General features: G+C 36.5%; 1 protein-coding gene across 5 annotated transcripts in view; it reads right to left on the reverse strand.

Annotated features, from left to right (window-relative positions):
- Positions 1–22,621, reverse strand: part of sema3fb (sema domain, immunoglobulin domain (Ig), short basic domain, secreted, (semaphorin) 3Fb) — a 117,971-nt gene that overhangs the window by 44,886 nt on the left and 50,464 nt on the right. For 2 of the 5 annotated variants that reach the window (XM_051912924.1, XM_051912921.1), the window contains exons 1-2: positions 20,795–21,123; positions 18,164–18,317 (exon numbers count right to left, since the gene is read on the reverse strand). The exons of 1 other annotated variant lie outside the window; for it this stretch is intronic. In XM_051912924.1, the coding sequence (XP_051768884.1) occupies positions 18,164–18,275 (112 nt within the window). In that variant the 5' untranslated portion in view covers positions 18,276–18,317; positions 20,795–21,123. Of the gene's footprint in view, positions 1–18,163; positions 18,318–20,794; positions 21,124–22,621 lie in introns of those variants that run through there. 2 more of the 5 variants (XM_051912922.1, XM_051912923.1) reach the window with 1 other exon arrangement.

Below are 22,621 nucleotides of genomic sequence, written 5' to 3' on the forward strand. Positions count from 1 at the left end.
TCACACGTTTGGGGTGAAAGATAAACAGCGAGGGGAAAGAGTGACAGTCCAATAAATTAACACCCATCTAAGGAGCTCGTTTATCTTTACCATCTCTCCCCTACCAGCAATCTCGACCCTCACAAAGTCTCGAACCTGTCAGAGCTCATTTCAGTTGCACATGATTGACAGATGAAACACCCAATCAGGCTTGACTGGCAGGCAGGACATCCTAAACCATGACCTAACGGTTGACCTCTCACCTTTAGCAGTCAGGTTGCTAGACTGCCATAAGATGAAGACATGAGATACTGCTGTATTTCCCCCCACATATTCTGAGTTAGCGCCTCGGTTAACAAGGAAATATTTGATTTTTTCCATAGCTTTATACTTTAAGTTGCAAAAGAGCCAACCTTACACTTAGGTGATCATCTTAATAAAAACCCAAAGGAAACCATCGTCAACAAGTCAGTATGTGGTAAAACAACAACAACGAATCCGAGGCTTCGTAATTAAAAGCGAACTATGCTATATAATGAAGTACCTATGGTTAAGAATCTCCAAAGCCCATTGAGTTCCAGTGAAGGGGAAAATGAGCGTTGTTCCTAAATCTTGAAGGCAAAGATCTCTCTATCTGGGTCTCTGGTCACGGTTCAGCAAGATCAAGTGAAGAAGAACCTCCCTTTTTCTCACACTCCTTTGTGGGCTCCAAGTTTTTGAGAATTAAGCATAAAATGAGCGTAACCGTCTCCATTGAGAATGCCCCCTTGTCCAGCGAACGAGATTAATGAAATTCCCACACATTGCCAAAGCGAACAAATACCTAGCGTCACTGAGTTAGCCATTAATAAGGCTTGTTATTGTTGGCTTCATTTTTACAACAAAATGGCGAAACCCTCATAAAAGCTCATAAATTTCGATCAAAACAGCAATATTGAGAGGCCACGGCAAGGTAATTTCTCTGATTACTGTCAAACTGATCACGGTTAGATGAAATCTGAATATGTTTTTAATAATGACCATGTATTTCAACTGAAAACTAACCAAATTTGACTTTAAATTAGCAGTTTGTGAAGTAACTCGTGCGCAAAACCCCAAATCTCCCAAGTAATTTTCTAATCGCAATATCAGCAAAGCTACCTGCAGCATCGTGTAATCTGTCTTACTCTTTTCATGTTAAAATCTTGGCTACATGCTTCAGTCAAGATAGCAGAGTTTAGCCTCTCTTTCTCTGGGTGATATGCTAATCATATTTGGGAAAGAGCCAATGGTTTTTTTCCCCCTCTTGTATGTTGTGTTTCGCTTGACTTTTCTTCTGCAGCTCTTCCAGAGATAACAGTGCGCTAAAACGGAGTAAAAGAGAGAGACCGCCGAGGTGCCACCCCATGATGTTCAGCAGAAAACATTTTAATTGCTTTAGCAATTAAGCAAGATGAGTCAAAAACCGAGCATGCCTGAAAATTCCCACAGCAAGACGTTAATCTACCTCCTCGGGCAAAACTGTTCCTCAATGGAACAAGTCAGTGAGAGAAGGAGGTGTTTGGTTTTCTAAGAGGAGAGCTGCACAAAATAGAGAAATTAAAAGAGGCAAGTTCTGTGTTAATCTTCGTCAAACAGTATATCCCTCTGCGCTTAGATTCAAACATATGAATTTCAGTCTGCAAAGTTTTGTTGGACCTATTCAGCCAATGGCATCAAGACAGCATTACAGTTTCTTCATGAGTTTCTAAATGCTGGCTCAAATATTTAAATTGTGATGCTTCTGTATATAAATGTACAGTATAAACTAGAAAGTAATAACCTAAAAAGGAGACGTCTACCAAACATCTAATGAAGATATCCCAGTTGCTGCCATGCACTGGTGCTCTTTGCATGTGCACTGAATCTGAGAGTGAACACAGACACAGACAGACACAGACACACACACAGACACACACAGACACAGACAGACACAGACAGACACAGACACACACACACAGACACACACACACAGACACACACACACAGACAGACACACACACACAGACACACACACACACACAGACACACACACACACACACAGACACACACACACACACAGACACACACACAGACACACACACAGACACACACACACAGACACACACACACAGACACACACACACACACACACACAGACACACACACACACAGACACACACACACACACAGACACACACACACACACACAGACACACACACACACAGACACACACACACACAGACACACACACACACAGACACACACACACACACAGACACACACACACACACACAGACACACACACACACACACAGACACACACACAGTCTGGGTGGTACATTAGAGAGGGGAATGGTATCAGTCTCCAACATCTTGTTCGACAGATTACAGCACAAAGCATTTCATTAAAGGGATTAAGTCGTAATTCAATCCTCCATGGATTCACTGCAAGCTCTGGTTTATGGATCGTAAATCCCAGTCTTTTGGCTGAACATCTCTAAAGAGTGCTTTCCTTTAGCCTACATACAATATGAAACATATTTAAGACAATTTAGATGTATTCCTTTACCAGCTTTCCTTAGAGACATGGAAAAAAAAAAAAAAAAAAAAAAATCTAAATTGACCACTTAGTTAATAATATCCATGTATTAATGTGCTAAGAAAAGGTCCCAATACACTTCAAGCTAAAATGAAGAACAAACAAGTGTGACATCATTTCGAGCAAAATTAGGCCAAAACGAAGTTCGTTTGGAGTTTGAAACAGCTTTCTAAAGCGAACTTTCCAGAAAAGTTCACTCTGGCTGGAAAAACGCCCTCGTACTACCACTGGTCCGTTGCGACTACAAAATAGGTAGGTGTTCTCTGAAGCTCCGCCTTCTTTGATGTGTAAATCTTCTCCGGTTAATTTCTTCTGTTCAACATTGTTGAAATGAAATATGGTCTGCTGATAGACACCTGCTTTCAAACGCTCCCATGTGTATCTGTGTAAGTGCTCGGTGAAGAGCGTCAAAGATTTCAATTTTACACGTTTTTGAAGTGTTGATCATTGTAGCCAATCACAGACATATCTGTTGAGCGTATGAACACAATGGCCAATCAGAGGTGTTTAAGTTAGTCAGAATCCATTCAAAAACGCTCAAATTGCTAGGGGGAAATGCTGGTATCGTCACATTTTTAAAAATGTGACTATACCAGCATTTCATCTAAAATATGTATAAGTACGAACACAATATGACCAGGTTTCAATAAGAAATTCATCAAAGCAGCCCACTGTATTTTGGATTTGAAAATTAAGTTAGGAATAACACATATTCTGAATATGTGAGATGTCACTGAGTATGTAAATCCTTAATCATTTTGAGTTGTAATGACCTCTTCTATCAACTTCATAAAAGAACTCATTTTTGTCTGTTCTACTGAGAAACTATTGACTGGCTATAGGAGAAAACGGTCTTGTTGAAATCAAAATAATAAACGTGTGAACTCTAAATCAAGTTGGACTCCATCTGGGATCAGATCTCTCACAGAACTGAACTCTAGTCCAAAACAAACCCTCCGTTTCTGCATACAGCCGAGCCATTATAAGCACAACTGGAAATAATACAATCACCTACAGAGACGTAGCGAGAGAAACAAATTGAAGTCTATGTTGAGAAGTGCATGGGCCTGAGATGACAAGTTTTAAACATCATATTTTCCAGCGGTTTCCGTGACCATCGGTTTGACAGTCACACGTGATGTGATGACCATTAAACAGTACTGGACTTGCGTGCCCTCTTAACCGTAGCTTGTCAAAACTAAGAACCGAATCATAGAAGAGGTCGTCCATCTAGCTTCACTTGAAGTTTCCAGCAATTAATTCTGTCACATAGAGTAAAGAGCGGTGAAGACCTTGGCTACAGCGGACCAGCCACAAGATCTTGTAGTGCTTTTTCCTGCATTCTAATGAAATGCCATAAATCAGAACAGATGAAGGCTGTTAAAGTCACCTCTCAGTTGTTCGACGTCGTTGGCTGATGCCAGCTCTGTAACTCCAAGCAAATTGTTAGTTTTTTCCAGGGCTGAACAGGGACCACTTTGGCAAAGCATGCTGGCACATAACCGTGAGAGGGCTGTGACGCAGGTCTGTCACGGCTGGACAAATATGTCTTGATCTAGAGCAGGTTTGGGCTTCAGGTAAGAGATTTTTGGCACAAATGCACGTTGTAATTTGATTAACATAATCAGTAATGGCACCATGACTTAGAAACTTGCTCAAGCAAAACATACCTCACCACCACCATAATAATAATTTCAAATATTCACACTTTTCAACTAAATCCTAACTAATGGTATTCTTCAGACACCCACCAAACGGAAAAGAAACACTGTTCATAGGTCAAGTGATTTAAGGTGTAGTTTCATAAAATACATACATTTTAAGATCAAAAGTTAGAGAAGGTCGAAAGAAAAAATTGAAGAAAAAAAAAAAAAAAAAAAAATTACTACTACTACTACTATTATTATTATTGAAATTATAAAATTTAGTTTGTATTAAGTGTTACTTATTAAAATATCAAACTCTACTACTACTACTACTACTACTACTACTACTACTACTACTACTACTACTACTACTACATAAAGTTTAATATTTTAAAAATAATTAATACTATTAAATACAAACAAAAATTCTATTTTAATAATGTATTATTATTAATAATAAATGATAATATAAACAAAGTTTAATATTTTAATAATAATTATACTATTAAATAATAATAATAATAATAATAATAATAATAATAATAATAATAGTAAAAAAATCTAAATACATTTGTTTTGTTATTTATTATTACTATATAAATATATAAATATCATTAATATAAAAAAGTTTTTTATTTGACTATTTTTTTTATTGATCTTTTTAATATTATTCATTATTATTATTAATTATTATTATTATTATTATTATTATTATTATTATTATTATTATTATTATTTATTTATTTATATTATTATTGTTTATAATAATAATAATAATAATAATAAATAATCATCAACAACAACAACTATTATTATTATTATTATTATTATTTTAATAATAATAAATATTTAAATAAAATGTTTGTTTTGCTTGTTTAAAAAATATAATAATAATAATAATAATAACAATAACAACTATTATTATTATTATTATTATTATTAATTATTAATTAATATTATTAATATAAATAAAATGATTTACATTAAGATTTTTAAAACAAACACATAGATAATAGCAAACAATATCTACGTCTTATTTATTGTTACTTATATAGACCCACCATAGCCAAAATTACAGTTACAAAATTAAAATTGCAATAATATTTTGGACCAAAATGAAACCGCTCTAAAGTGGTCTGATTATTGATTATGTCTCAGGGATCATTTAAAGGGCGAATGAGGAACTTATGAACTCAGCCCTAAAGGGACGTAAACACACATACAAGAGAACAAACCTTGCCTGGCCTTTTAAAGGAGTTCCTCTGACATTTATTTTCCCCAGGAGTGTCATTAGAAGCTGCTGAGTCTCTGCTCATCATTGTTTATCTCTACACTGCTAATTAGTTCCAATCAATTAAAGTTGCTCAATTCTGCGTCACTGGGACAAGCGTTGCTCTTTTTGCTTCTATATGCATGATGAACATTATGAACACTTTAGTGCTGGACTATCACTAACACTGTATTCTAACGAGGTGCAACACAAAGCATCAAATCACATCTCTTTTATGAATTTTTTTTTTTTTGTCATAACCAACCATCAGAAGCCTAGAAAGACAACTTTACCCTCGAAATTCATCACATTAGAACAAGTTAGAGCAAAGTGACATTATTATTTCCGTTGGGTGGGCTGGTTTGTGATTTGCACACATTGTAAAAACATTTCAGTGAGTTATGAATATGAGGCAATATGAAAATAACTTTCCAAAAAATTATTTCTGAAAGCGCTGGGATATTTAAATAGTCCATCATCATCACCACAGCTGCTCTACTGACTAATTGATGGAGTTATTAGTCATTTCTTACAGAAAATAAACCAGGAGAAGTGGGTGATGACAATCATAATCCCGTGGTAGCGGTCACACACTTACACGTTCACACAAACGCAATCCCTGTGAGTCAGGATATGTTCTTAATGGCAGTGAGAATAAAAATGATGGCTTCCACACACATCTGGAGCACAGCCTGATTATACACTTGCTTCACGAGACCCAAGAGTCACCAGCACACATTTACTCAACAGCCAGAATATAGACTGTTACTCAACACTCACATTAACACGTGTGTGCACGGAAGATAAATTCTAAACATGTCCAAACAGGACCGACGTAGCAAGAAGATTGCTGAGGCATCAACCTTAGGGTCTGGTGGGAAATCTGATTCCTACTGTATCCCCATCCTGGACAACCACACAAACACACACACACAGCATAGTAAATACCTCCATGCACGCCACCCTCCTTTGCAGTCTCTCTGCTCTCGTCTTTGTGTTTGCAAGTCTACCGCTGTCTTTCCCTCACTTGTACTCATCCCACGTTTGTGTTTTCCACAGAAAGGAAATGCAAATGTGCCGTTTCCCCACTTCTCTGGGAAACGCCACAGGGCGCCTGGATAGAGAAATTAAACTAAGTCGCTGTGATGCATGCAGCAAAGTGGCAATAAAGTATTCATTAACAACCATTCAGACGCTAAGCGGGGCAACAAGTGGTCAAGTTAAGAAGTTAAACAGGGACTTTATGCAGTAAAACCTCCCCTGGGCTTATATATTTACAAAACAAAAGAGCTCCTTTGACAGGTCTTGCGGAGCAATGCACCTTGCTTGGGGGGGAAACGGGCTAGTGTGAATGGGACTCGGAATAAAGTGCATTTACCTGCTGAGTGGATTTGCTTTGATGTGAGAGGAGTGGGTAAAAACAAACACCATCAGAGAAAAGGCCCATCATGTTGCATTTTGAGAGACTCTGGTCTCGGCCAATAGATGCACGCTCTATGTTCTGAAGGAGTTTGGAGGTGAAATGACTAGCATGCCAAACCCTTCATAAAGAAAACAAATTGAAAACTTTGAAAAAGAAACTTTGGTTATATGGTACATCTGGAGTGGAACCAAATTAGCAATAGACTGATATAAAGTTAATTGGACAAATTAATTGGACAATGTGTGGCTATTTGGAAATTATCTGCATCAATAAATTAACAACATTTGTTGTTAACTACATAATTATACAATATTATACAATAAATAAAATAGGAAAAAAATAAATAATATAATTTTATATATATTTTTTAATATTTTATTTTATTTTATTATAATAAAAAAAGTCACAAAATATACAAATAAAATAAAATATACAAAAATAAAAAATAAAAATATTAAAAAATAAAATATTAAATTTTATTATAATAAAAATAAAATACAAAAATATAAAAATAAAATAAAAATAAAATAACAAATATAAAAAAAAAAATATATTGATATTTTATTATAATAAAAAAAATATACAAATAAAAAAATAAAATAAAACAAAAATTAAAATTAAATGAAAAAAATAAAATAAAAATATATAAAATTACAAATATTAAAAAAAAATAATAAAATATATTAAAATATATTTTATTTTATTATAATAAAAAATAAAATAAAAAAAAATATAAAAAATAAAATATACAAATAAAATAAAATAAAATAAAATCCACCCTGCTCTCTAGAATATTGGCCACTCAAAAATACACATTGGTCGACTAATAATAAAAGCTGAGTTCTAAACTGGCTTGAATATTGTTAAGATATTTCCCCATCAGTTCTCAAAGATCTTGATGCTAGTTTAATGGTGTATGACGTCTTTATAAAACAATATGAATCAGCATGCGCAATGCATTTGATTTCCATAATGTGACATATTTCTGAGTCAAACAGAATATTTAGTGCAAAATAATATAGGGCGGACACTCCTAAATTGAAATGAATATAATTATTTGGTGATTTTACCATTTTAAAGCTACCAAATTCAATCTGATTTATATTTTTTAAATAAATGAATCACACACAATAAGACCAGGGACAATTATTAAAAAAAAGAAATTGGGTTAATTTTGAATTTATGTCTTTAAGCTACAAATAACACTAATTCAGACATTACAAGTGCTGTATGCTCTTCAGATTGAATTCTTATAATCAAATGGCATTAATTTCAAAGTTTTCTTTCTACACAAATTCTGCTGTCCTCCCAGCTCTCTATACGTTCATAAGTTAGAGGTTAATGTGTATGTGTAAAGTGTGTGTGTTGCTCTGTGGCACACTGTGCAAGGCACTCATTGATGGAAAATAAAGGCCCAGTGCCAGTCACAAGCCCACCCCCAGATCTCCCAGAATGTGAATGAACTGCTGTGAATGGAACGATGAACCCACACAAATGCCCTCTCACCACTCACGCCCGCCCGCTCGCCCTTCTTATGTGGATGAACGCAGGGGCGAGACAAAACAACAAAAACAACAACAACAAGGGATGTGTGAAGCCCCGCCCCATTTCAATTCCAGCCCTAGGTCTGCAATACGCCCCCGACTCCTGGGCAACTCCACAGTCCACAGGGAACTTAAAAAGTTGATCTTCTCACAAAGCCATACCTCCACCCATTTCCCACCAGGAACAGGGGTGGATTGTGGGTGGAGGGTCAATGGTGGAGAGGGAGGGCCTGGCACAGCTTCAATGAGAGCAGATGAGAGCTCATCTCCTTCCATGACAATTGCCACCCACTCGAAAAGCACGCAATGTCGGGTGACTGAAGAACGCGAATCAGCATCTCAATGAAGGCATCAAAGGCTCCTGATGCAGGGGCGGACGCCGAGTTCCACACTTCACAAATTTTGTGTCCTCTCCACACCACTATTGGTTGAAATGCTGGGGGACTGACTGAGAACAAGATTAAAGAAAGCAGGAGGGTTAGAAAACATCGGATGCAGTTAAAGAAAATTCAATGTTTTAGCTTCCTTCTTTAGAGCTCATTATACCAGTGGTTTAAACCAATTATGGGTGACTTTGAGAAAAACTTACAGCAAGTTTCTTCATGTTCAGGTTTAATCAACTGAGAAATGAGCATTATTTTCAGGCATTCACACTGTAAATCAGCAAACTGAAGCGAATCCAGATAATCTCTAGAATCTAAATCTTAATCTGAAAATATTTGAGATGTGCAGATCGAGTGAGTGAATGACTGACAGCGTGCTGATTAATGATGCCCAGCTCATTAAATAAAGCGCGCTCTTGACCCCATCCCACGGAGAGGTCAGAGCTTCTCCAAAACTTCACAGGAGGACGTTCTGGGAAAATATGCCAAACTCTGAATGATACTGAACTGTAGACATTATAATGGCACATTCTCCCTCATATTTTGCATTAAAATTAATCAAGCAATCTGCGCAATAAAATGTCTTGTGAACCATGTGAATTTTACATTGAAAAAAAAAAAAAAAGAAATACAAATTAAACACTAAATTTATATAAATCTCATAGACATGGTCTAAATTACAGCTCACACAGGACATGAGAGAAAATCCTTCGGTCAAGACCTAATTAAGACATGCTAAAATCACCTCTCACCCCCACTGAGCAGTCTCAGCTTATTTTCCACTGCCAGTCCACTCACGGCACAACAAACACGCGTCAGTAATAATCACACACTCTTAATCCCACTAGAACATTATTCTATCCGACAATTTAATCTGAGAACGGTAGCATTAGATCTAAATATACTCCATTTAAGTCTACGGTTGAATTCAGAGACACGGGCACCCATAAAGAGTCAGTTTTCTAGGTAAGTGATTTCAGATTTTCAATATCCGTTCATTTGCTGTTGTTGGTGGTTGCATAGTTTGTTCCTATTAGAAAGAATCTATAGATAAATTTCACAAAACATACCCAGGTCTTATTTCACCCAAAAATAACAACGAAAAAATAAGAAAATATATTTAGCGTTAAGAAAATTATATTTTTAGGACCACTAAGAATCTTGTATTGCAGCAATGATGATGTTCAATATTTAATAAAGTTAAATATTTATGTAATTTAAAAAAAAAAAAAAAAAAAAAAAAATAGAATTAAATTATGAAAATGCCATTTTAACATACTTTTAGTAAAGTGAAAAAAAAAAAATCAATTATTTTTGTAATAAAATCAGCATAAAGACAATATAATAAATAATACAATTATATATAAATAATTTTAATAAATATTATTTTTCCCCATTACAGTACAGGGAATTGGCAGGGACTACTTAATTGTAATTGCAAAATTTCTTTTTGACATTTTGTGAAACCCACCGATATTCCTTGGGTGATATCATGACTACAATGAGAAAAATAATTAACTCAGCTACAAGGACAAGCAAAACATGAATGTGATTTCCTGTGTCACTCTCCAGTATGGCACATAGAACAGATGGAATGACATAAAGAAGTGTGGAGCGGCATCTCTGAGTGTTCCTGCTGAGGAAAGATCCCAGTTTTAATCACAGCTGAGCTCTGACAGACGGCGAAACCCAAAACCCCCAGAAGCGCACAGGTGAGAGTCCAGAAGGGAGGCCACGGTAAACTCAACATCACTCTTCCTGTGAGAGCTAAAAGTGTGCACTGCTACCACCCCAAGAATTCAGAGTATTCGGCCTCCCTGAGATTCCCCCGTGTCAACGGTTCCGATGAGAGAAGAGAAAGGAGAAGGGAATTATGGGGAAAGAGAAAAGGAGAATGACAGACATAAAAAGAGAAAGAAAATGAGGGGGAACCAAGACAGAATGGTGGTTATCGCAAAATAAACAAGCTGAAAGGGTTTATTTTGTGATAATGACCAATTGACTGTACATAATCCTTCTTATTTCATGGCTACTAACCAAATAAACAAAACCGATTTAAATATGAAATACTGACCAACATGAAATATTGATTTGAGTTGAAATTATTTTATAATGTGAGAACAAAATACAGGATTTTAAACTAGCACAGCTGTGTAGAAAATGGGTTGCCTGGGACAATATACAAAAATATTTTACTGCAGAACGCAATGACTGATCAGTGACCAATCAAAATCAAGTAGGCCAATTCCAAAGGGCAGTTCTGAAGTGAACATACATTCACCTATAGTTTCGGTCCCATCAAATGATGAAACACTTCATTAAGTGAGAATCCATATGGAGTTGTTCATGTATGTGCGCAAGTACGACACACTTCATCCTCATAAACATCAATCTCTAGCATCTGCGGACAGAGCAGCAGTAAATCCCATGGAACACACAAACAGACAGACAGACACACACACAATCCATGTCCCAAAATGAGAAATGAGGACCACCCATGTGACTTCTGATTTGCAGATGCACATTTAAATCTCCAGTGTTGGACACATCTGACTGTATGAAATGACTAGAAGCATCCAGTGCCAATAAAGAGGAAATCTTCCCAAATATAAAAGCTCTATCATCATTTACTCACCCCATATTTCACCCAAATATCAAAAGAACAACAAATAGAATAAGAAAATACTTTCAGCATAAAAAAAAAAAAAAAAAAAGAATTTTGCATTGCAGCAATGATGATTCTCATTGCATTCTAACTATTGCAAAAGCAATTAAAATGGCAGTAAAATAAAAGTTAGTAAAAGGTTTTACTTGATATATTAAAATGTGTAAATAAGTATAAAAAGAAAAGTGAAATATTTAAAATGTATTTTTTTTTAATAAAATCAGCATAAGACAGTACGACAAATATTAATATGATAATTTACAATTTAAATAAATAAATGATTAAATAATATTTCCTTTGCATTACAGTATTGAGAATAGGGGTAAGGTGCTTCATTGTCATTCTAAAAATAATATTATTAGAGATTTCATGCCATTGGCTGAGAGATTCATCATATTGCAGCACTCAGAAGCCTCGCTCTCTATCCACACTCACACTGAACCGGCTGACCTGAAGCTCGCATGAAAGGGCGTGATAATCCGCTGACCTCACTCTGAGCGCTTGCGATGCATGCTCCGGTTTGTGAGGGTTTTTTTTTTTTTTTTTAGGTCCAGCTGCTGCCCATGTCCTGATGAGATGCAAACGGGCTGCATTATGATGCAGCTGCACGGATTAGAGCAGAGGTTTGTGGGAAAGAGTCAAGACATCATCATATCACTCCAGATTAATGAACCAAGCCAGCCTGTGCAGTCAGATACACTGAATGTGGGTCAATGGTGTTGAGCAACCAAAATTGCTGGTCATATTCCCCTGTTTTAGAGCGGTTCTGTGCAGGTCAGCAGAATTTACTTGATTATGATTTCACTTTTTTAACTTTAGCTAGTGTGTAATGTTGCTGTTTAAGCATAAACAACTTCTGCAAAGTTACGATGTTTAAAGTTCAATGCAAAGGAAGATATTTTCTTTTACAGAAATCACTTTTTAAGGACTACAACAAATGGCTGGTAGGGACTACAACAAGCTTTTTCCTGGGTTGGTGACATCACAAACCCCAAAATTTACATAAACTGGGAACACGAATAAAGGGGGGGAGACCATGTTGGACTGCTTTAGAGAAGAGGAAGAGTTGTTGTAGTAGAGTGTTGTTGCCATGCCGTCATTTTACGCTGCTTCACAAACGAGGGTCAATTCAACGCTGGATTTGCACAAAAGATTAACATGACGGCACATGCTAGTCGAGGAGTTGAATCAACTCCACAGCAACTATATAAATTTATCGACTAACTATTTAGAAACGTACAGTTGCTTTCTAAAAGTTGTAACTTCTTCGTGAGTCTCTTCATCAGTGTCCGATTCCGGTTTGATCAATGTAAGGCTGAACACCGTTAATGACAATCCTCATTTTGGCTGCGTCAGATTCTCCAGCTTTGCTGTTGTTGAGCAACCGAAGCGTGAGCTGTTAAAGCTCCACCCTCTTCTGGAAAGTGGCTGAGAGCAGCAGCTCATTTGCATTTAAAGGGACACACACAAAAACAGCATGTTTTTGCTCACACCCAAATTTGACAAACTACAATAAATGATCTGTGGGGTATTTTGAGCTGAAATTCACAGACACATTCTGGGGACACCAGAGACTTATATTACATCTTGTGAAAAAGGGCATAATAGGTCCCCTTTAACACTCTTTAGAAAACCTAACGGCAACATATAAAGCACATTAACAACACAGCAATATAATGTTGCTTACTTTTATTTATATATAAAAAAAAAAAAAAATTAAAAAATTATTATATGTTCGTGAAAGTGCCCTTTCTGTGATTGGAAGGACTCTTAGGGGCCAGTAAGTCTGCACTACTTATCTTTACCCAGAGCAGCTATTTTAATACAGGTCTATGACCTGGCCCATTTTGTGCATGGAAGGCAGGAACACCCTCAACAAGGGTTAACGGTCTCACAGTCTCGAATGCCAAAGGCCCTCAAAGAGAATTGGAGCCTCCAGTGTCGCAAGACAGTGTTTTCCTGAAATCCGAACAGCCTCTGAGGAAATGGCTTAGATGGAAAGAAAAAGAAAAAGAGCTAGAATATATGAAAGAGGGACTCTTCCAAATGGCTCTTTGCCTCTTATCATCCATCTGTCTATTCATCCTTATCAGATCTCCTCTTGAGATCCTCATGTGGTCGCAATGCCAGGTTTGAATGATCATTACCCCTCACAAATACAAAGCGTCCAGTGTTCCTCCTATAAAAGCGGATACTTAAAGGCCTGGAGAACAAATCACTCTCGACTGACTTCATTTCAAATGACCTGATTTTACATGACAGCACAGAACTGTTTAAAGAGATTGGATGACATCAGACACATGAGATCACGGACTGCTGAAATAAAAACGAACGCTCAATAGTGCAGCTACAGAAATGAAGTCCCATCATATAATTAAAAGAGCCAATGAGTTTGATATAATAAATTAAAAAAAAAAAAAAAAAAGGATGTAGTCTAGAATGTGCATTAGCTGGATAAACACCTGAAAAAAATTTTAGTGTTGTGTTGTACCTAGATATATGGCTCCGCTCGTAAAAATAACCATTCCCACTTACCCATAACCTGTGCATATGAAGTTCTGTTTTCATCATATAAATGCCGTTTCCCTTGCTGGCAGACACATGCTTAATGTTAGCATACTAATTATAGTGTATTACGGCCATATTTGTTATTGTTGTATTGGGTGTAATAGTCAATGAGACGTGTAATGTTCACCACCACTTTTGCCAAAACCAACACCTCAAAGTAGTTATTTTACGGAATTAAAAATGATATTTGTGGGCAGCTATGAATGCCACATGTTTGGCATATAGAGGTTAACCACATAAGTAAAAACAAGTTGAAACTGGCATGGGGCTCCCTGGTTTTGTCCAGTTTCCAAGGTTCGATTCTGATGAACATGTAGGTCACTTGAAAACCAAGAGATGTTATTTGAAGAACAAAAATATAAAATAACTAACTAAATGTGTCCACTTGTATTTTTAAATGTATAAACTATATGTACATTATGAATATAGTAAACTGCACCACTCAAAGACATGACAACGATCTATGCTGCTTAACTTTAAAATTCTACAGAATATTTCAAAACGTGGGGGTTTTCAAAGCAATCTAAAGCAACCTTTTTTGCTGATCTGACAAAAGTGTTGCTGCTTTTGTCACAATATCAAACAACTGGATTATAGGTAAACTGCTCTAAGATCAGTGTAAAAATGGCATACATTCAAATAAACCGGGATGCAAAAACAATGACCAAATTACCCCCCTTTATCTATAAATAGGTAGCTCCAGCCCAGACCACTAGACAAGAGCCACCACCAATTTTCCTGACACAAATTTTCTGGTTGGCTTTTTCTCATTGGCTTTACCCTCGCTTTAAAATGTAAACCTGCTGGTCTATGGCATACAACTAGAATCTGTACATGTTGCTATCTGCTACCCTTTACAATTCAATAAAAAAAAATAAATAAATAAAAAAAATAAAAAAAAAGATGCAGAAATTACCACAGGACTGTTTACTGACCCATTCTAACCATAATCCACCTGGCTCAAATGTTAGTCTTCTCAAACTGGACCCAATCTACCCATAATCCACTTGGCTCAAATGTTAGTCTTGTCAAACTGGCTTGACTTGCAGAAAAAAAAAAAAATAATTCTTAGCAGAAAATGATATCTACTATGAATCTACTATGATTCTGTGCCAATGGAATTGTCGCCTGTACAATACCATTTACCTGAGTCAAACTGAAACAGGCAGCATATTTCACATGCATGTCATTAAAAGCTTTGAAGTCAACTTTGAGCTCTGGTATTGCATCACAACAGTGTGAGCTCAAAGGTGCCGCCTGTGAATTCTCCAAGTGCGAGAACTTAAAACATTTTAGTGACATCACTCTTTTACACTTATCCAGAGCCACGTTAACTTAATCTAATCAGTCCCAGATACTTTTAGAAAAGCAGCAATACTGACATCAGATTAGCAAATTAAGCCAACACTAGTCAAAGCACCCAGTGGGGTGTGTGTCCATATAGTTGAAGGGGGTCAGAACCCCCTGGAGCGAGGCTGGCGACACAGACTCCTACGGCTCTAAATCAATTGTTCATGCTGGGTCACCTTTCAATGTTGGGGACAAGACGTGGAATTAAATCACACATTCAAACAGCATCAGTTTACATTAAATGAGCTGTGACTGTGGTTGATAACCCTCCGTTGGCTCAAAAATTAACTCATGCATACAATACGACTGAAAACGGGCATCTGGATGCAGCCAACGGTTTGATTGATCATCACTGAATCGGTGTCATCCTATTTACTATAACAATCCATTTCTACACAGACCAAACAAGATTGGGTTTCTCCTAAAACTGATATGGAAAAAGGTACCACATCTGCCATTGGTTTAAAAACCTTCACTGTTGGCATCATGGGATATTTTCCCGAGGGAAACAACCTTGATGAAGTTCAACACAAGGGGGAAGGAAGTTGCAAAGCTCAAAGAACAATTAAGATGTTTTTGATTTACTCTCCAAGTGGGGTGGAACCGCTTTACTAGAAAAGTGAGCTGTCTCGTGTGAGGGGTCGCAACTCTTGACCCCTAAAGTGGGTTGACAGAGCAATTCAATTTAAGGCATCATAGAAAGTTGGACATTCTACTCACAAAGCAACAAAAATGAGCCTTAAACTTGCTCAGTTTGGCATGGTATACTTCTGTCACAGAGTTCCTGAGAATAATAGCACCGTAAAGTGGAAAACCTGATAACGTATCTAAGAGCGGTCGACGTATTGACACAGCTAACTTAAACAGACGGGTTGGGTTTTAGATCTACAAAGCTTTGAGAACTACAAGGAAAGTTTTAGAGAAACGCTTCAATGATCATATAATGCACACAGATTGAACTCAAATAAGAAGGGAGGTTTATAAGTCTAAAAATGGGCATGGGTTTGACAATAATTAGCACATTCCTGTGCGTGCTGTAAGGCGTTATCGGGAGAAAACAGTAGGCCTGCAGTTTGGGGTGGACGGCAGGTGCTGTCTTATGATGAGGTCTGCAGTTGCTCTCCAAAACCAATTAAAAGCACTAAATGTGAGTTTGGCTCGAGAGTTCTGCGACTGCAGAATCCAAATATTGCTGCAACCAACTTGATGGGGTATGCAAGTAAGCAACAAATCAGCTTTTTCCTAAGAGAACCCACAAAATGGCAAATCCATGACCCTTTCAACCATAACCACATTAGATCCTGTTGGTAGCAATATATTATATGTACAATTTACACATCATGGAGCTAAAAGACTGTGTGTCATGTAAAAGGGCAGGGTTCTAGCATATACAGCTTCATGAAGTAAAGTGATTCCTGAGGGACTAATATTTGAAATTCTTCAAAAATGACTGGATCTACAAACACGCTCAGTGGAGTGTTAAATCCGTCTTGATTAAAGCGGAAAAAAAGCCTTGAATAACGAACTGTACTGGGCGGCTTTCGTAATTAAGTCCACCAGCACATTCTGGTCTGGGAAACAGAGTTTGGCAAATAGGGGAATTGCTTGGTCCCTTCTCTCAAACGGCTAATCACAGGACGGATCTCCGGGAGTGCAGACCAGGGGCATATTGATGTGCATGGCTGATCTAGACAATTTAACTCTACAAGATGCTTTTAAAACCTCGGACGCGGCCTGGCCAATTGAACTCTTAAAAATAAAGCTTCTTTAATGGTTTTTGCAGCACATTAGGACCAGCGAGAAACATTTTTCACTGTATAAGGTTGCTGAATTCGCTATATGGATCTTTGGGTTAAAAAGTTCTTGATGTACACTCTTAAAAATAAACATTACAAAAGGGGGTTTTATGCAGCAATGCCATAGAAGAATCCTTTTTCATTCCTTATAGAACCTTTCTGTGAACAGTTCTTAAAAGAACCTTTTCCCACTATAAATAACCTTTTGTGTAACAGAAAAGGATGTTAAAGGTCATGGAACCATCAATGTCAATAAAGAACCTTTATTTTTAAGAGTACATGTTTTTCAGATCAGAATGGAACGGCTTGAAATAAAAAGGTTCTCTTATGGCATCAGGCTGTAGAAACCATTTAGAAAGCTTTATTTGTAGGAATAAGCGTGAATCTGTGAGAGAATTCAGGCCCTGTGCTAAAACAGTAGGCTCATCTGCCATCATTTTATCACTAACTTCTCACATCTCCTATTTTGCATCTGCTATCGATTATTTCAGAAATGTGCTTAAAAACATACTACCGAAATAACTGAGACGGCATGTTCAGCTTTCTGTACATTTCTCTGACCTGTGTTGAAGTTTTTGGAATGATTTCTTGTTTGTGTCTTTAATTACTCTGACACCAAATGAAAGTGGACGCCGCTGGCTGAGAAAAATCTAAGATGTTTGACGGGAAAGCCATTAGAAACACACTGAGGGTTTTCATTCATTCGACGTGCGGTTAAACCGGAGAATCCGTCTACGCTGTGAATTTCTCACCGAACCTAAAACATTTATCAACTCATCAAATTCAGTCATGAAAACCAGAAGGTAGCATGTGAGAAAAGTATACTCCAGAATGTTCACACGGCTCCTCCAAACCACAGGCCACACAAACGGTGCTGCAATCCCTAAAAGAAAACCAGAAGCAAATCAAGAGAAAGCCAAACAGAAATGCTCTCTTACCTTTGAAGGACAAGAAGACCCGAGGGGCGTTCTGAGGTTCGCTGTCCAAACCCAACGTCAGGACAGATAGAGCCAGGAGAACCTGGACTGACCAAGGACTGCCCAACAGCATGGTGCATCCGTTGAAGTCAGAAAGACACAATTGCAGAGGCCACTGAGGAAAGAAAACACATGATTATTCTTTATATGACTTCATATATTGCTTTCCAAAGGTAAAGGATGACACAAACAGATAAATAAAAAGTACATTTCTTTGGGTTTCTGACTTTAGGGTGAATTCGACAATTGGCACACTTTTGCATGCCGTATTTCAGTGCAAAATTATGTGATTTATTCACTAAACACTCACTAAAAAGTGCTGCTCTGTTATTCAAATTAAGTCACTTTCATTCTTCAAAGCACAAACACACCTCCTTTCAATGTAAATTAGGTTGATTATAGATTGCGCCTTATTCACAAAACTCACCACTGCTTTCCTTTAGCTATAGCTGCACACAGAAATATTTTGTGTACATTTTCTGTTGATCACAGCAGCAATAACTTATCAAATGAAGTCCAAAAGAAGGAGAAAAAAAAAAAAAAATGCAATGAATTTTCCCTATGCATTCTCTTAATGTAAAAGCAAAAACCAATGTTATATCCAAAATTTAGTTCGCCCATATACTTTAAAGTTCCATGTGTTTTACCTCTGGGCTCCCTGCTTTAATAAGAGAAGTTAAGAGGCCCTCCACAGTAAACATTTCACCAAAAAAATAAGGGTTTGGTTACATTTGTTTGAAACGTACAGCAAAGGGATATTCCCCAAGGGAGTATGTTGACAAACCCCACTGCTGCCACATAGTCCATCTCTTTCACATGGGCAGGAACAAGGCTGCCACCCATAGAGGAGCTGCACTCATGTTGCTCAGTGGTGGCGTGACACATAACCTTAAAAACTTAAATCTGTGCGCGGATATCTGAATCAATGTTACCGTTCCTAAACCCGCATAGCATTGACATTGATCACAACTGTACTGTATATGCGTAATATATATATGTTTTTTTTCCTTTTTTAAAAAAGGAGCCAACATCTCAGAACAGAAAAGTAGTACTGGCGGAAGACGATCTGTCCAAAAAAGCGCAGCTTGGCCGCAGAGCGTTTATGAGTGGAAGCAGCTGTTTAAACCTCAGCTATTTGCAGGCAATTTGTTAACTGTCCGGCTGTTTATCTAAATTCTCTGCCTCTTTACCTCACACAAGCCAGTGAAATTAAACAACAATTATATGAACACAAGTGCACACAGACACAGTTGGAGGTAAACAATTATGGATACAATCTCGCAAATGCACTGAAAGAATGGATCAATACATAGACCCCCCCAAAAAAAGAACAGAAAATATTATGCGAAAAATCGTGGGATAGCAAGAAACATTCAGGCTGTTGCATTCAAGACTGATTCTTTTTACTTTTTGATTTATTTGTTTTAATCTTAAATCCCACTTAGGGAGGACTCTATCAATTTGTTTTTTAAAGGATAAGGCTTCTTTAATAACTATAATAAAATTAAATAAAAACTCATCAACTACCACATTTATAGATATTATCTGATTTAATCAATCCTAATATGACAAATTTCATCTAGTTTAATTAAATATATGAATAAAATACAATGAATGAATACTCATAATTCAACAAAGTCAGATTTGGCTTGTAAATTCAGCCTTCCTGGTACACACTAAGTTGTCAACATTTGTAAGGACAACAAGATGACTGGTCTCACTTATTTTCATGCCACTCTTTTTTTCTGCATGTTGTCACTACAGTATCTATATCTGCATTTACGGTGTTTGCTTAATGCTAGTTTGTGAAATTGTTACAGTGTTTGTTTAGTAAAGACATGCATTATGGCCCCTGGAGACATTGTATTTTGTTTCTTTTTCCTGCCACACAGCATAGAAATGAAAATAAACTACTTTGACTCAGTCTTAAATGCCTATTGTGCTGTTATATATACAGGAGCTCTCAGTGTATGGTTAACTTATTTTAGAAAAACACTGGGAAAAAGCAAGAAAGGAGATGTGCAAAGCAAAGCAATTTCGTCTCGCAGTGGAGAGTAAAATAAGTGACAATGCAAAGAATTATTTAAGGTTATTTAGTGTGAATACATAGTGTGTGGGGGTAATGCAACTATAGAGCATGTGTTATTCTTAATCTAAACAACATTGAAATGTCAAGCAGTTTCTGCAGAGTCCTGTGGCATGACATTCTGTAATTCATCTGAAACTACTTCTATACATAATGTATTTAAGACCATACTACATTAGGTACTGTGTGGAATATGTGTACTTTTAAAAATCAGTGTCACTAATGGATAAGTTATTCACATACAGCAAAAATAATCATTTTGCATTTTGTAGGTGAAAAAAAGTAAATATTTCTGCCAACACTGACTGTTATAATGGGAAATAATTATTATAAGATAACATTTTATAGAAGTCTGCATTCATTGCAAAGCCAAGTGAGATCAAAATAGGCATTTAAAAATCAAATCTAAACGTTTAAATGTGACTCATAATAAAATAGTGTTAAAACAGTACTATGACACTGTTAAGAAATGAAAACAGAAGAAATTCGTGCAACGTAATGTTTACCTGCTTGCTCCAAACTGTCCAAAAGGAACTTTGAGCTCAACTCAAAGAATGAATCCAGTAAATGCCTGAGTTCTTGTGTATATTCGTGCGTTTAGGTCCTGCAGGTATAGTGAGGTACAGTCCTTATCTCTCTGTACACCTGAGCGCGGTTTGCTTCTTCTCTATTATAGTGTTCATCTGGCACAGTTGTTATAAAATCCCGTTTGAGATCGCGCTAAGAAGCATTAAAGAAGCGTACAAGCCACCTGACAACTCCGAGAACAGCTTCAGCGCTGTGACTGCCAGTCTGAATAGCTCCAAACACAAGCGCACTCCTGCCCGCACTTATTCGCTCGCCTCAAATGCTGCCCAAACAGCTTGGCAGGTGGATGCAATGTCGCTCATTTGCATACGACACGCCCAAGGGGTGGGGGTTTACCTTGGAGCGCCGCCCCCTTCAGCGCGAGCCGCTGTGATTATCTTCAACTCACTGTTCTGTCAAGCGGTCTACTGGTGAACATTGTGAATGCGATTACATTCATGTTTCATTAGGTGGAGTAAACTCAGTAAGTATTCACAAGAACTTAGATATGAAGTGCAATTACTGTGTGGGACGCTATATTTGTGCTTTTTTGTTTACAATACATTGTGTAGGCATTCTATAGTTATTACAAAAACTCTAAACTTTGATATACTTAGTTTGTTGTTGAAAAAAAAAACATAAAAATAAAACTACACTAGCATACGTTCAGACAAGAGTCAAGTAGAGTAAAGGTTAAATTATATTCTGAAAGACGATATTTTTAATAATATAATAATAATAATAATGTACATATTATTATTAGTACTAATATTATTATGAAATAATAATGTATTTTTTACTCATTATTTATATTTTGTTTATCACAATATTTTCTGGCCAAAATAGTGATTTTACATTTTTGTATTTTAGATGTTTGCTTTCATTAATTACTTTGTGTACTGTAAAAAAGAATTGTTGGTTTAACTTTAAAAAAAAGTAAGTTACCTTGTTGCCTTAAAATTTTGAGTTCATTGAAATTAAAAAATTGAGTTAATACAATGAAAGCGATTGATTTAATCAACAGAAACTCAAAATATTATGTTATCTGAACCACATTAATTATCTAAATTGATTTGACAAAAGAAAAATGTTGTGATAACAAATCATAAAAAATATTTTTTACAGTGTGTTGTAACAATTGTTACAGTTTTGTGAAAAGCTTTTAATAGTCCATTTAGTAAAACTTACCCCATGACTTGTCAACATGTACTGTGTTTTTTCCCTGAGTAATAATGGGATAAAAATATTCAATAGCTTTTTTGTTCCCACAATATTAAGTTTTGTACATGTACAAAAAATTGACTTAAAAAATAATTTGAAAATAAAATAATGTAGAAAAACAGTCATCATAAAGAGTGTGACAACTACCCACCATTCTCTCTCTATTATTGTAAAAGACATATTAAAGTCTGTAAGTGAGAGCAGTAGAAGTTTCCCATGGCCAAAATATGTTATTTGTTTACATATTAAAGGTCAGAAAATTGTGCAAGATGAAGATAAGTTTTAACTTCAGCAATTTCCCTTGAGGAGCTGCAGCAGTGAAAACCTAGTAACTCTAAGAGCTTTGAAAATCAGTTTTGTGGCTTGAGTGTGATCAATTCTAATTCTACTGCTTCTTTCAATCAGATCTTCACTCTGAAACTCATAATAAGCAATGAAATGCAATTAATGTTGGCCTCAGGTTTAATTTATCTACGACCGTTTGCACATCACATACACACACACACACACACACACACACACATAGAGTATTCAAGTCTCTTTAG

The sequence above is a fragment of the Ctenopharyngodon idella genome, chromosome 11 (genome assembly GCF_019924925.1).
Source record: "Ctenopharyngodon idella isolate HZGC_01 chromosome 11, HZGC01, whole genome shotgun sequence".
NCBI lineage: Eukaryota > Metazoa > Chordata > Actinopteri > Cypriniformes > Xenocyprididae > Ctenopharyngodon > Ctenopharyngodon idella.